General features: G+C 38.2%; 1 protein-coding gene across 10 annotated transcripts in view; it reads right to left on the minus strand.

Moving 5' to 3' along the window:
- tpk1 (thiamin pyrophosphokinase 1) overlaps positions 1-15878 on the minus strand; it is a 118558-nt gene that overhangs the window by 38692 nt on the left and 63988 nt on the right. For all 10 annotated transcript variants that reach the window (XM_015354887.2, XM_015354882.2, XM_015354885.2 and 7 more), the window contains one exon: positions 4321-4393. In XM_015354887.2, the coding sequence (XP_015210373.2) occupies positions 4321-4393 (73 nt within the window). The remainder of the gene's footprint in view (positions 1-4320; positions 4394-15878) is intronic.

Consider the following 15878-nt stretch of genomic DNA (forward strand, 5'->3'; position numbering starts at 1 on the left):
TCTCTGTGAAATAAATGGAAATATATCCAGATTCTAGTCAATTATATTGGGAAATTGCAAACTAAGCATTTACAGTAATTTAAAACCCACCTGATATCTGCTGTACTCTGTAATACCAAACAAGAAAACAGACACTTCTCCTTTCCCCCCAGTGAAAAATGTGATAAGTTCAATTTCTTTCTTTTTTATTTTTTAGATAAAAAGTTCAATTTCTCTCTCATGCTAACTGCATTTGTTTAATACCTGGCATAACAAATGTATAAAATCTGATAAACTGAACTTCAGACAGACAAAAAAAAAGAGAACTATGGAGGTAGAAATAAATGATATTACTAAAGGTAACAAATTTGTTCCATAGTGATTATTTTCTTTAGGGCTTATAAAATACATATTTCTTTTAATTAACTGCCTGGATATTCCTCATGATTTATAAAACGATTCCCTGAATGTATTCTCTAAATATGCAAATTTTGAGCAAATCTGGGATACTTTATGACAAATTATAATTACTGTTGAAGATTACAGATTTCAGAAATGTAGATTCTGCAAGTAAAACTTAAACTATGCAAATATATTCAGAAAGACATCTTCTTTCCATTGTAAATTGCATTTAAAAAAGTTTGGATTGCGAACTGTTCGTGCTTGAAATTTATTTAAATGTTGCTGAATGAGAATGACATGAATGAAAGTTTCCTCTGTCTTAATCCTCTTGTAGACAGTCAAAGACACAAGCCCAAGGACACCCTGCCTGCCTTCCACATCAGTTACTCAGATTTAATTCTGAGAAAGCACGATCTACAGTTCTCAGATCTCACACAAGTCTAATTTTGAGAAACAAATTTGTCTGCTGTATGGCTGCAAGGCAACTGATAGCTTCAAAATGGTGGTCCCTCTGAATTTGAAACTCTAATACCCTATGTCTCTATATATAAATACAAATACTGAATCAAAATCAAGAAGTTTGTCTCATCTGGATAACCAACCAACTGAACAAATTAAGAGAGAATGAGTTAAGATAGTGATGTGCCTGCACATTACACTGCTGCCACACATATCTTTACACATGTAGATACATGTGTCCTGTACAACACTCTAGACTTACGATGGGAAGGCTGTGGTTTCATGTCCCATATGAGGGACACTGCTTTTGGCACAACAGAACCAGGGAGCAGGGCACTTTACTCTGAATGCTCCAGCAAACCCAGCTGTATCAGTGGGCACAGAAAACGGTCTGTACAAAAAACTGCCTCTCCTGTATGTCAGCCAAACAAATGAACAATAATGTAGCTATCTTGCCAGTGAAGAGAAGTGGAAGAGATGTGCACTGCTGTATTTCAACAGGGGGGCAGAGAAAAGGGAGGAAAATGACTTTCCTGCTTTTCCATTCCCGCCTTCACTGCCTACTGACAGACTTCAAAGAATGCAAATTTTGTGCACGACTGGAGCTGTAAGGCATTATACAGATGCACAACAGCCTTACAGCATGTTGCATCCTGAATCCGCAGTAAAATCTACAAGCTTTTGTCCACATCTGTGGTATACATGCACACTTGTAATCCATCACTGCACAGAGACATGAAGAAATGGAGGTACCTGCAGGCTAAGTGGTTAGTTTACATATGAAATTGCAGTGCATTAATGGACGTTTAGCTGCTTTCTTCACCTCAACAGTTGTAAACCTCCCATAGATTAATTTAAAGGTTCCCAACCCTAATCTTTGGGACCCATTCAGAGCCGTTTTTTCAAACAAGCTAGTTGAAAAACTCAATTACTTACTAAATCTTACTTCATTCAGCTAACAAGTCTCTGGATCGGTGCTTTCCCAGAAACTGGAGATTTGAGCTTCATTATAATTCTATCATTATAATTCTATTGTATCCTGTTGCTGAGTCAAGCAAGGGTTTAACTTTGCAACTTTGAACTTAACTTTATGTAAATGAACATGATTTCAGTTAACAGTAAGTGTATGTGGGGGGGGGGCACTGCGCTAAGTCATTTTTAAAATGAAGTAAAAAGACAAGAACTCGAATTTTTAGTTAAAATGATACATGCATCCAGGTATATTTTTCAAGCTGTCTATAATTACACACTTCTCTTTTCACATTACCCTCTTTTCTCCACATCGCGCTAAGTGCCTTTCAATTAAGCAAGTAATCTGCAACATATCATTGGACATGTTCTACTTGCCCACACAGACACCTCTCAATTCACAGTAATAGTGAGAACGGCAGAAAAAATACCGACTGCCACACATGTGAATCTGAAATATATCATATCTGATATACAGAATCTGAAATTCACAGTTTACAGTTTCCCCAAATAGAAAAAAGCCCAGATTTATCCCACTTTCTGCCACATGTCAGGACGTCCAGAGAGAGCTTCTCAATGACTTTCTGTTGATTATGAATCTTTTCCCGATGTTTTCTTTCCCTTCATTTTCGCTCATCATCCTACACGCCAGAGACACAACATGTTCATCCGAGCCACCAGGGCTTCGGGCCCCTCACTCGAGTTGCTCTTTGTAGGCTCCTAACGAATGCAAATCTTTTCACAGAGCGGCCTGATCCGAGCGACAGCCCTTCCTCGGGGGACAGCCACAGCGCCACTCAATTTGCAACAAAATGTCCCCCCCCCAAATCTGACACTACGCCAAAAGAGAGAAAGTTCAGTGTTTTGCTTTTTCACAAACGTTTACACTTTACGGATAAAAACAATTACTTTTCTTAAAAATTGCTTTCACCGGGACCTGTGTGTTGTTCACTGCTAATTAATTGCACTATTATATTAAAGTATAAAAAAGAAACAAGTTATTTCCAAGTAATGACTGAAATATGGCCGTGCCTCTGAATTCATGAACACTTAATGATATCTATACCTGGCTTTAAGGGAGAAAACCCAAGTAAATGCTTCTATGTTCTGCTATGATAAAGATATAATCAGATATAATCAGCATATCGGATAACTGTGGGTTATTATGGGGAACTGGTCAATCTTCACAAATATCTCTTGACTCACTAATTAGTTTCATATTATTTAACTTTGCTCCCGACTAACACCCTTGTACTGTATAGGCACGGGTTAAGATCACAAGAAAGTCACAGACAGGTTGAGGCTATTTGACCCATCGTGCGTGTTACAGGTAAGTTGGTTATACTGATCTGCTCTTCCAGCCTGTGCTAGGAGGAAATTCTGTGTCAGGGCCATGGCTGGGCACTTTGTTCCAGACACTCTCTTTGTTCTGTCATGACTAAACCTTACAACTAGTTTCATGGGAAAGATCACGGACGATTAATAAAATAAGAGGGTCGTCCCTTTGGTATTCATATGGCAACATTGGATCCCTGGATCAATTAACTACTGAAAGGACCAGACAGGCTGAATGGCCTCCTCTCATTTGTAACCTTATGTTCTTATGTCACATTAAACCAGTCACTGTCCATTACTGTGTCACCACAAGGAAAAGCTTGTGAGACATAATGACATATACTGGCAACACTTCACTTCATGAGGCAAAAAAAAACTCACTACCATAACTTCATAAATACAACACAGCATGATATAAGGACATACAAAAAAAAACATATAGCACCAGGACCATTGTTACTGAGCTGCAACTGCAGAAAATCCTCACCACTTCTAAAGTCCTTAATGATGTCTTCCATCATTTTCACCTGACTTCTCTCTACCTGGAGCTCGGCTTTTATCTCGATTCAAGGTCAAAGCAAACTTTGCCATAACCTGAGCACTGCAGCCTTAGAAAACTCTGAGATCCTGACAGCAATAAGAGAACTACAGCATTTAAACTGTGACACACATTTTTCATTCACAATCCGTCTTCTATAACGTTCTTCCCAGCCTGCTATGCTTTTGTAATTTTGTATTATTTTAACTTAATTTCCCCACTTCGATATCTCGTCTAGACCTGCTTGACTTTCCCCCAGCAGCTTCCTGAGTGACAGCCTTGTTTTTGTCTTGTCAGCAAACTCAGTGTCTTTATAGTCGATGCTGATCATGTAGGCATAAAGGAAAAATAAAAAAGGCCCAGAATGCAGCTGCGCTTAACTTTTCACATTGCCCAAACTAGACAAAACCGGCCGCATTTCTCCGCCTTTTTTGTGTGTGAGTCCTGTCTGCAAAAAACAGCACAATAAATTGCTATAAACATTTAATATTTTCATGCCATTTACTGTATTTATCACTATTAGCCCTAAACTATTTGAAATCAGCAGGGGATAAATACACAGAGTGAGTCTAACACACATTACCGTTTCTTGCCGACTTCAATAAGCAATTTCTTTTTATTCAATTTTGTTTGAATACCTTCTCCTTGTAAAATTCCTTGACTTCTGGTTTAATGGAATCAAAGTCCCCACTGATGTAGTCCGGAAGAAACCTGGGAGTGGAAAAAAAGGGAAAAGTAAACAAAATGATCTCCAGGGGTGAAAGCTTTTTTAAAATGTCTTGTACAGGCTCAGTCGATTCACAGAGGCCTTCTTTACAAGAGCCATTGGGGTGCAGTTATCTCCCCCATCTACATGGTAGAAGCAGGAAAGCAATGGTCTGACAGAAGACAAAGTGAAGTGCATGGCATTTCTGTTTTACTTAACCCTAAAAAGAGAACTTTCAACACACGAGGCTTTGAGAAATGTGGCGATATTAACATGACAGTGTCATCTACAGTCCATGTGCAGACACTACACATGGGTGGTTAGATTTATGAGATCACTAGGAAATTTTACACCATAATACAGCCTAATAAGGGGAAAAAAATCCGAATAAATTGAGCGGAACATTAATACATTTGTGCAGGCGATGCACTGCCAACATCTCTCATCAAAATCCTCCTGTGCCAGGAGTGATCACAATGTAGGTAGTGGATACAAAATTGGAAACACTTGGGTAAATGAAGGACACAAAGTCCCTTTGAAAGCAAGGGCTTCCACTCCAGCATGGCTCATGCATAAGGGTCATGTAAAAAGATGCTGGATGGGCCTGGTTGCCTATAACTATTGATTAGCATGGTTGCCAGAGGAGACTTTCAAATGGGCTGGGGCATGTTTGGTAATTGTTGGGGTGTGGTTTGAAAGGTAATGAAGTGATGAAGATGGCTTGATTTGCTACTGTTCCATAAGCAACGGTGTCTAAGGTGATCTCAGCATAAAATTCTAGTTACCTATCAATTTATCTACATACTTTTTAAAGTGCATTATATTTAAGCAGGGATTAGAGGCATACATTGAATTGTCCCAGATATTCAATCTCAGCATATTGTTTCAAAGTCTGAAAAGATCAATCATATAATCAGACTAAAACGGGTAACAAATGGAGCACTGTGATCAAATATATTAATTGATATTTATATTTTTATGGCTCATGTGATTTACATGAATTGTGTTAAAATCTTATGTACATGTTTAGTCTTTAATGCAAAAATGCACTTGCGTAATTAATGTAGAAATCGGACAATTAAAGCTTAAGAAGTAAATAAACATTTCCACTCTTTTGTGTACCTGGAGTGAATGCACATTTCTTAAAAACACAATATGTTTGCAATAAATAACGACAGACTGAATCTTAGTAAAGTTAACGTCTTTTAAAGATTTATATGAATGCCAATGAAACATGATGGTCTTAATCCCTATCCCTAGGGTAGCTCACATTCCACCAATATTATGGACCTAACAAAAATGTTGCAGTATCTGTTCAGATAAGTGCACCTTGTGGTGTTTCAGGATCCAAGGTTCTTTAGGTTCTAGGATCTGTTCAGCTCAAGCATAACAGAACTTCTCACTGCAACGAATACAGTATACTGCCCCTTCATGATGAGCAAGTACTGCCGTCATGTGGAAATGCTTGGGCTGTACTCAGTCATGTAAGGCTCACCTTTTTACAGCAAGTTTAATTGAACACTACGGAAATATTAGAAATGTAGAATGAACTATAATGCTTAAAGGAAGGGGACTTTATTTGTACTGACCCATAACTAGAATAACCGGAATTAAAGCAGAACCAAACTATTACATTGTGTGACACTAGAGGAAGGCTCCACGGCCGAAAAGATGTGTTTCCTTTCCTCTTTTCAGCATGGAAAAAATCCTTTCTTTTTCCTTTGCAGCCCATGCATGCTGACGTAGACTGCAAGAACATTAATTGTTTTAATGAAGAAACATTAATAGAAGAAAAATGTACTCATGGTCCTTAACATGCTTGAGACAGGGAGCTAGGATCGTAGAGCAAGCCAGAAAACCCTCTTCAAAGGTAAGCTTTGGAAACAATATTAAAACAACTGTTTCTGAATTCTTCTGTGAAGTTGAGACATTAAACTGTGTTAACATGTCATATTTTCATCAATTCATTATGTTGCACTGAAAAAAACATTCCAGAAGATCAATAGTTAAAGAGTCATTTTGAAAGACTAATGGATTTTAAAAGCTTCAATTTTCTCTCGGCATGTTATCCTCCCCAAATGAATCACTGGTAAACAGGAGGACATAAATAACCTTCAGAGACAACAGGTCAGCTGCGACATTAAATGGATACTGAATGAGACCTTTCCTCTTGACATTTCGTAAGCAATGCACTTTCCTCTCCATTGGCAATAACACAAATTGAAGGCAAAACGTGCAATTTCACATTTAAATTAAAGTGTCACTTAAAATTAATATAAATGTGGAGGCTCTGTACTCCTAACAAACAACCACAGTTTAGGCATTCGCCTTCCCAATTAAAATAAAAAATTGAAGTCATTTCAGGAGGTCAAAACAAAGCGAGATGCACACACCCTGACAGGCTTCCTTTGTTATGCTTTATGGTCAATCTTTTCTCTCACATTGCAAAAATAAAAATAAAAACAGCACTTTTCATTACCAGAAGTCTGAAATGCAGGTTTTGTAATTCCTTTTCACAGATTTTATTGTGAGCTCATTTTTATTTTGTAGACAAAGGTCTTGGACGTCTGCTTTTTTACAACAGAAAAAAAACACGTTTTCATGTCTGAGGTTATTTTAAATGTATGAGATAAAGTCAAAAGTTAAAGTTGCATTAAAAGCTTATCCTATTGTAACGGTGTCAAGAGCAACAGTAAAATATTTTTCCATCCTTTCTGCAGGGCTAAAGTATTAAAGTATATTTTGAAGCGCACAGACATCATAATAAAATTTCCCCTTAGACTCTCATTTCACTTATAATTATATTCATTTCACTGATATGTTTATGATTCACAGCACAATACTGACAGAAAGTCAGAGCACTAGCGCAATGAACCATACCCCTTATGCGCAAGTCTTATAGATCATTAATCTTCATGTACAGCCACTGTTCTCTGAACTTACAGTGATTAAAGATCAAGCACCCCCGCAGGGGACCCATGAAAAGGTGTGCATTTAGGTGTTAGGAGAGTAAGGGATTCCTTACACAAAGGCTTGCTGGAGTCTGCAACAGGCTGCTCAGCCATCTTATCGAGGTACGCTCCCTGGTTTCCTTCAAGAAACAGGTCCAAATGAGCAAGACAGACCCAGATGACCTACTCTCATCCCTGACTTCTCTTATAACCTTGTGTATGTTTCTGCACTGGTGAGAGACGGCGCAATGCAGTTCGTAGAATCACTGGGTACTCATCCATGCAGAGGTAAAACATGAGTTTACAGAGAAGCAGCAACACTGAGACATCAAGCTGATTACTATTGACATTGTAATTTTTTATCTCAATATGGGTGAAGCAATTTTCCAACATCACCTAATACCATCTGTGCATATTTGTTATTGTCAAGTGGCTTGAGGCAATACCCAGTATCATATAATATAATACAGTTCTGCAATTCATTCATCCTTATAGGCTTCATTTAAAATTGACATCCTAGACCTCTAAGAACATAACAATATAAGAGGAAAAGAAATGAGAATAGGCCAGTTGACTGACGTTACTGTGAAGTTATAGACCGAAGGTTTCATCTACTGTAGCTGTTTCTTCAAGGTTCTGAGGGAACTTACTTCAAAAGCGTAGTTTGGCAGCCTGTTCCCGACACCAGACACCCCTTGTGACCAAGGTGCTTCATGTCCTCTGCTGTAAATACACTTTCTTATAGTTTCCAGTTGCAAAGATATCTGAGTGATGCCTCTGTGCACCAAGGTATAAGACTAAATTTCCAAGAAATTGTGTCTTCCTCTGGGCAATTACACTTTTGAATCATGTATAATAGTTATATCTTTTATTACAGTTTTTACAGGAGATGTTCTTGAAATGGAAAATTGTTTGTCCTGACCTTCCCGTTGGTGACGGTTATGATGTTGCATTGTTGTGTGCGTTGGACTTTGCCATAATACAAGTTTTCCCTTGGGAATAGCAAGAAAGTTAGAACAGAATTAAATTGCCTCAAATTAAAGGTTTCTCCCCTTATCAATGCTGCATGCAATCAGCGCTTTTCACATTTCTCGATCCATTTACATTCACAGCCTTTGATTCCTATACCTTTCAACCTCTGACTAAATGGCCGCAGCTCATTTGTAGCCATTCTTATGGTCCAGCATCTTGTCAGGAACTTTATCCAGTGCCTTTAGGAAATCTCAGTCCACTACATCACAAGATCTGCTCGCATCCATCACTGCTGTTGCTTGAACTAAGCAGTCCAACAAGTTAGTTAAACAGGAACTGCCTTTTCTAAACTCAAGCACTGCAGTCAGTCCTATTTTGAGCCAATTGTTTGGTCAAATCCACCACCAAGAGCGCAGGATTAATCTCCACGCTGGTAGATTACAGGATCAGGCTAGGAGCTGCCTGAGGCAGTGCTGATTGGGAAGAGCACTGTTCAGGCCGGGTAAGGCAGTATTTGTAGTAGGATTCTGAGCTTACCACGCACTGCACAACAGCTCTTATGTGACTTAAAAGTGCCTGATCTCGATTTGATATTTCAGCTGTGCTGTTTCCATTCTCCATTCATAGTGCAAAGAATAAATAAAAAAAAACACCCAGAAGCACATCTTGCAGGACCAGTGAGCATTGGTGTTCCTCACAATGGAAACAATGGGCCTGTTGATTCTGAGCGAACTAATTCCACTAGAACCAACAGAGCTATGTAATGCACATGAAGAAACAACTCCCCTTTCTTGCAAACCCATCTTCAGCTGCTCTGGAGTAAGACGTAAAGAAGCCAGAACAAATAAGCTGCCACTCAGTTAATTTGAAGAAATGAACAAATGGAAATGTGCTGGAATGAAATGAACACGTGGACGGTCTTTAAATAACTTGAGATGACATTCATACACATGTACTGTAAGTATGTCTGAAGTACAAGGGGGGGGGGCTTCATATTCAGGATATGACTTTTCAACTTATCCTATAAATAATAATTAGCTTATCAAACATAAGCAATGAACTAGATTTGTTTTTGAGTTTTCTTTACAACATTCTTATTTTACATTACAATGTAGTTTTCTTCTTTGTCATTGTTTCTTGCAAATGCAGACTGACATCCATTTGCATCTTTGCATCTATCTAGATAACATTTACAAAGTGCACAAGCACATTTAAATTGTGAGTGCTGTTGTCAAAGGCAGGGAAGTTAAATCTCAGAGCTCAAGGCGTGACTGGGTGTCATTTAAAAAAATGTTTCGAAGAAATAGTGCAAAGAATATTTTTGGTATTCTGTTGGAAACTTGGCTTCATTTGTCTACTTTTCAGGTGCCTTTAAATGTTATTACAACTTGAACTAGATGAGGGTCGGAATCCTTTTTGTCTGCATGTTTCCAAGCACATTCGTTCTTCTTCTTAAGGAAATGCACTTTTTTCCCCAGCAGCATCCAATTGAAAGGGAGAAGCTGGAAGCTGGAACACCAGTTAACGATGCCAAGGGTCCAGTTCCTGCTCTCATGCTCCTTTCACATGTGTCCTGAAAATGTGGAGCTTTTCCACAGGAAACACTTAATGTTTTGACCTTCAAACCTCAAAATGTTGGAGAAGATTAGATTTATTCTCTCCTTCCCTGCCACAGGACAGCACTCTTTTAATAATAATAATTAAGAATTGCTTACACTTACAGTATATAGCGCTTTTCTGGACACTCCACTCAAAGCGCTATACAGGTAATGGGGACTCCCCTCCACCACCACCAGTGTGCAGCCCCACCTGGAAGATGTGATGGCAGCCATAGTGCGCCAGAACGCTCCCACACACCAGCTCTCAGTGGGGAGGAGAGGAGAGTAATGAAGCCAATTCTGGCCTCTTCTCCCACCCCCCCACGCACATGTGCAGTTCCAGCAGAGAGCCCCTTCAGAAAAGACTCTCAGAATGAAACAGGATCGTGCAACACCTGTATTAATCACTAAAACTGTGAGTACACTAACATCAAACTCACACAAGATCTTTGTTTTTCTGGTTTTCTGTGAATTTGCATCTCAAAACTCAAAAGATTCACAGCAGGAGATGAGATAATACACGCTCTTTGGGTTCAGCTACACACCTCTTCATTAAGCCAGTCATCATCTACACTTAATCTAGACAAATAAAAGGGAAGCTGTTAACACAATACTCATTTTCCGCACCTATTATTACCTACAATGATAAGTTTAATTTTACAACAATTATACCTAAAGAATGTAAATAAGAATTCAAACCCCAAAATGTTCTGTCTGACAAGGATAACGCTAAAGCTGTTAACTTTTAGAGAGAAAAAAAAACTTCTTAATAAGGAAAAAAACATACTGTATGAAGTCTCACTTGCCAAGAGAGGGTTGCCAGAATTTACTCATTAGGTTCTAAAGTGCTCATCCTGTATTGGCAGGATCTCATAGATATCTCACACAGTGAACACCCCTTTCCCCCAAAAAAATTATTTACAAATACAGGGAAATGGCGAATACACAGAATCTATATTTAAGGGTTCAGACAGATCCTGACATCCATCTGAATCTGTGATATATCTACAAGAGATAACATGTGTGAAGGAAATTTGAAATTAAACTGTGAGCGCAGTTGTTACAGACAGGCAAATTAAATTCCAGAGCTGTGGTACGAGCTGTGGGGAGTCCTTGTCTTGAAATAATACAGTCTGTCTAATACCTTGCACACAAAATAATTTTGATACGCAGTTAAAAACAATTTGCAAGAAGTGATTTCTGGCTTCAAGTGGCATTTCATGGTGAACATTTCATGCCAAACTGGCAGCAGGCTCTTCGAATCTGCCCTGGGTCTGTGTGTCTCTCTGGTAATGCAGGGATTGTGGGATAGCAAACAACAGTGGAGTTATCCAAATAGTTCGCATCCATTGTGCTGTGTAAGTCACGTGCATTAAACAGACATTAACGGCGGGGGACCTCTGCAAAGAACTGAGCCAAACTACTGAAGTTCTCCGCAGTTTCAGTCTAGAGAAGGTAGACGCCTGGTCTCCAGTGTAAAAAATGTCGATGACCGGTACGTGATAGTGTTTTACACTGACAATAAAGTCCTTTGCAATGTTTGTGAAGCGAACTGCGCTTTAATGGGTAATTCTTTTAATTTTAATTGTCCTTATTCGTTTCCACATTTATGTTGTTAGATTGCAGGGAACCACATCAAGAGAAATGAAACAACATTTTCCTTGAACCATTTCGTTTCTATAAAACCTGTTAAGGTCTTAACACAGGTATACGGTAATGGATGGGTACATAAATGTCAAATAAACACACATTTAGCCCAGACTTTGTTAAAAGCCCTTCAACCCATCGCTCAAAACCTATTTTCAGCCAGGTCTTATCGTCAGATTTTGTCATGCCAGACACAGGAAAGGCAGAACAACAAGCAGATGAAATGTTCTGTTGCAGCAGGATCACCCTTATAGAGGGAAGGTGAAAGCTGTGCCTTGTAATTCTGCAGCTGTTGAAAACAATGGGTGTTACTCACTCAAGCACCTAAGAGAATTAGAAAGGTGAGAAACGAGGGGAGCCATTCAGCACCTCCCACCCGTGTGGTTGTTAGTGTGCAGCTACAGATCCAACAATCTCATTCAGCCAGTCCGTGGGTCATTGGTGAGAGAAAATACTATAGAACATAGAATAATATTGAATTGAATAATATTTGCATTATACTTACAATATTACTGGCTTCCAAAGGTGCTATATACAGTAAAATAAAGTTATTTTAGGTTTCAGATTATTGAGTATTTACTGTACAACATCCACACAAACCTTTTTTTTGTATTTTATTATTACAGCATTCCCTTTCCTGGATTTTTACACTCCTTAATTGAGCACATTTTCCTGCTTACACACAGAATTCTTTAAATCACTTGATGTTACCAGTGAATAAGACCATCATTAAATCCTTTGCATTTAGCTACAAGTCACACATTGGAGTACAAACATACTATTTTCTTGTACATGCACAATTCAACGGTTTTCTGAGATTTACTATTCATCATTATTTTGATACAAGAAAAACATAACATGCAATAATATTATAATCTGTGTTCTGTTAAAATTATTTTTTCTTATGCTTGGTTCCCTGTTCAACCTCACTATCAGGTCTAGAATGACCTGTTTCAGGAAAATTAATATCTCCAGTAAGCAATAGGTTGCCTTTTAGGATTGTCTTGCATTAAGAAATGGGGCAATCTAAGCCTAACTCTAGCACACTCCAAATCTTAAATACAACCTAAGTTCTATCTGCATCTTCATTTTACAGTGAATAAGTCAAAATGCATCTCTACATGTTCTCAAATCTCATCTTAACACTATTAAGTCATACTAGGTCACAGTAAACATGACCCCTAAACACTCTGGTCACCTCTGACATCACCGAGGAACACACACAAGTCAAAACACTATGACAGCTTCTGTAGCCTAAATCTAATCATAAAGTGAGATGCTGACACCAGTCTGATTTGCTTGCACTGAGATTCACAATTTATAGATGTAACTGAAATTATATTAACTGGCAAAATTAATCTTAATGCATTGTCAAACCAAAATAAAGAAGGTGTGGTCAACTGAACAGCTTGCGTCAGGTAATTGCAAGACCGATTTTTAAAAAATCGGTAAATATGCAAATCCTGTTGCAGTGGCTTAATTTCAGTACCTACAATTGAAAATTTCTAAAATGTCCTCCTATGGTTTAATCAGGAAGCATTTTTATTTATTTTGCCTGTGATTTAATCCAAAACAAGTTCCATTTACACTCACTTATAGAGCAGGGCATTTGAGTATTTTCCGGTTGCAGTTTGGATGAATTTCCTTGCTCAAGTGTACAATAGAATCCAACCTGGGATCTGAGCCCACAGCCCTTCTTTTACAAGTTCAGAACAATGACCACTGAGTCACAGTGATGCTCTTAGGTTAAGTTTACTTTTTTATTGAGCTGAAAGCGCATTAATGCATGCCTTGTTAAGTGCTTTGGGATCCTTCGTGGATAAAAAGTTCTATATAAATGCAAAAGGATGATGATGATAATTAATAATATCTTAGTAAGATGTTGAAGCTGTTAATGATTTTTCCTGCCCTGATTCTCTTTCATCAATCTACCAAGCAGACTGTCTGACAAACAGCTTCCAGCTCAAATCAATTCCCATCCTTGTTTAGCCTTTCCTGAACTTTACTCTTCCCAATTATTTGAATACAAAACTGTTATCATCCACAGGTCTATTTTAATGCAAAATCTTTGCTATGTTAATAATTTATTAAAAATTTAAGTGCTCATTTTAATCTCTAATTATACAGAGAACGCTGCAGCTGCTCTTTCATCAAGTAAGGGTCTTGATCTCCCGAGTCACACTTGCTTGTGTACACGCGCACACCGGGGGGTGAGCTGGAATTAGAGTATAAATTTATAAAAGGCTGAGTTCAGATTTCCCCTTGACTGCACAAGGAAGTTTTCAGCTAAAGCATGTTGTCATGCAGTTGCTGCAGAAGGATTTTTCACAAGCCTTCAACAGACTTCTGAGGCATCGTCAGCATCACTGCTTCCTTCAAGAAAGGAGTCAGAAATGTCTCTCAAATACCTCCGTATCGCACTTTCGAGTGCATCGAAGCATGAGCCGATTTAAAAATGTGTAATCGGGGCTTTAATTCTGTGAGCTTAATGGTCTGATGAAGCTCTCTGTTAAAATGGCCGAGTTAGTGAGCAGCCCAGAAAGCCTTTTGCACACACCTTTGATTCAGAACTAAAAGATCCATCCACCCTTCTTCAGGCACTGCTTTATCCTTTAGAGGGGTGCAGTGAACTGAATCTGGCCAAAACAGAGTGGAAGGTGGGACCACACCCTGTATGAAATGTCTGTCCATCGAAGGGATGGAAAACGAGAGCCAGAGAGGGTCAGGAGTTGGTCAGTGAGAGAGAGTGAAAGTCAGGGAACGGGCACTTTAGAATTCACAGACATAAGGGTCTGTTTTAATGTAGTGTTTTAGAATTCTTTGTGCATATACCTTTCACAGCATGTTTATATTAATGCATTACTCATTGTGGATCTTACCCAGTGACAGTCCCATTATACACTGTGTTTCAAGGAGCTCCAAATTCACAGCCTCCTCTTTCTGCAAAGCTCTGCTGTAATTGATTCGCTATTCTGTAAACGTCTGCGGCCCCTTTGTTAATCACTTTCAGATTTACAGGAGGACGGCTTATTTGTTTTATTAGATTGACATTTCAGATGTTGTACGGATGTGAGGTAATCCCTCATGAGCAACGAAACAAGTAAAATGAAATAAACACTTGTTTACTAAATGGTATTAAATATTTAATGAAAAGGACTTTAGTGCCCGTAAATCTGACAGGTCTTAAATTATATACTGATTTCACTAAGTAGGTTAAGTTATTGCTAAACAGTTCTATGAAGTGTAAAGAACATTTTTTTTACTGAGCAGATTAAATTGGCCTTTTAAATAAAAACAGTTTTCTTAATACTGTATTTATTCCTGTTTATTAATATTTTATTATGTATAATACCTTTTTTAATTCATAATTATACCGCTATTAAGAAAATGTGCCTTTTACGTACTGTAAGGATTTTCATACAGTATGTTCAGTTACAGAAAATTATGTAACAAAAGTAATGCAGAACATGCACATCCATTTTCAATAGTCCTATTATTGCAAAAGATGGTTTTATAGCTATAGTAATACCGGGGATACAGAAATGCAGTTGTGGGACTCAGATATTTATGTTGGACATAGGGGATCAGGGTTTCCAATCCCTTGCAATCAGGTACTGTAACTGTAAATTAGCATGTGATGACTTACATTCTTGCCTTGTAAAATGAAACCATCTTGATAGAAAACTAAATGAACAGCTATTTTATATTTGATCTGTCAACCAATAACTCAGTGATAAAACTCCCTAACGACCAAGTGCCAACAAAACATGGCCACGCCACAGAGCATCCTGTAGAATTAATACAGGAGCTGGTAAAATTGTTTCTAAAAGCATTGTTTCATGGTTTAATTTGAAGCAACTTCAAACAGCACCTGTGGGACTGACTGTTCCAAGACAGAGACCCACAGCTGAGATAAGAGAGTGAGTTTTATTTGATGTTGCACTTGTTCAGATCTGAGGCACAGACACAGATTTATGTCACAGGCTAATAAATACATACTGCATATCACTTTTTATATTAGAATTACATATTAGTTCATCCGAACCGCATTGTGAACACTGCATTTTTTTAAATAAAAGGTTTGAATAATGATAAGAAAAATTCCAGGCACATTATTCCAGGCACTTTGACAACATGTGGCCAAAGAATTTGCGCAATGTGATTTTCCAGATGACAGCTTTGATGAATGCACATCAGCAAGCAGAGCTAACTTAAAATGAGTTAAACTGGGAAACCCCCAAAACTCTTCTTCCTGAAACTTGCATCATGCTGGAATGAAATACTTTGTTTCTTTTTGAGGGTCAACAAGAACAAAAAAATCC

This window comes from Lepisosteus oculatus, chromosome 6, assembly GCF_040954835.1.
Source record: "Lepisosteus oculatus isolate fLepOcu1 chromosome 6, fLepOcu1.hap2, whole genome shotgun sequence".
Lineage (NCBI taxonomy): Eukaryota > Metazoa > Chordata > Actinopteri > Semionotiformes > Lepisosteidae > Lepisosteus > Lepisosteus oculatus.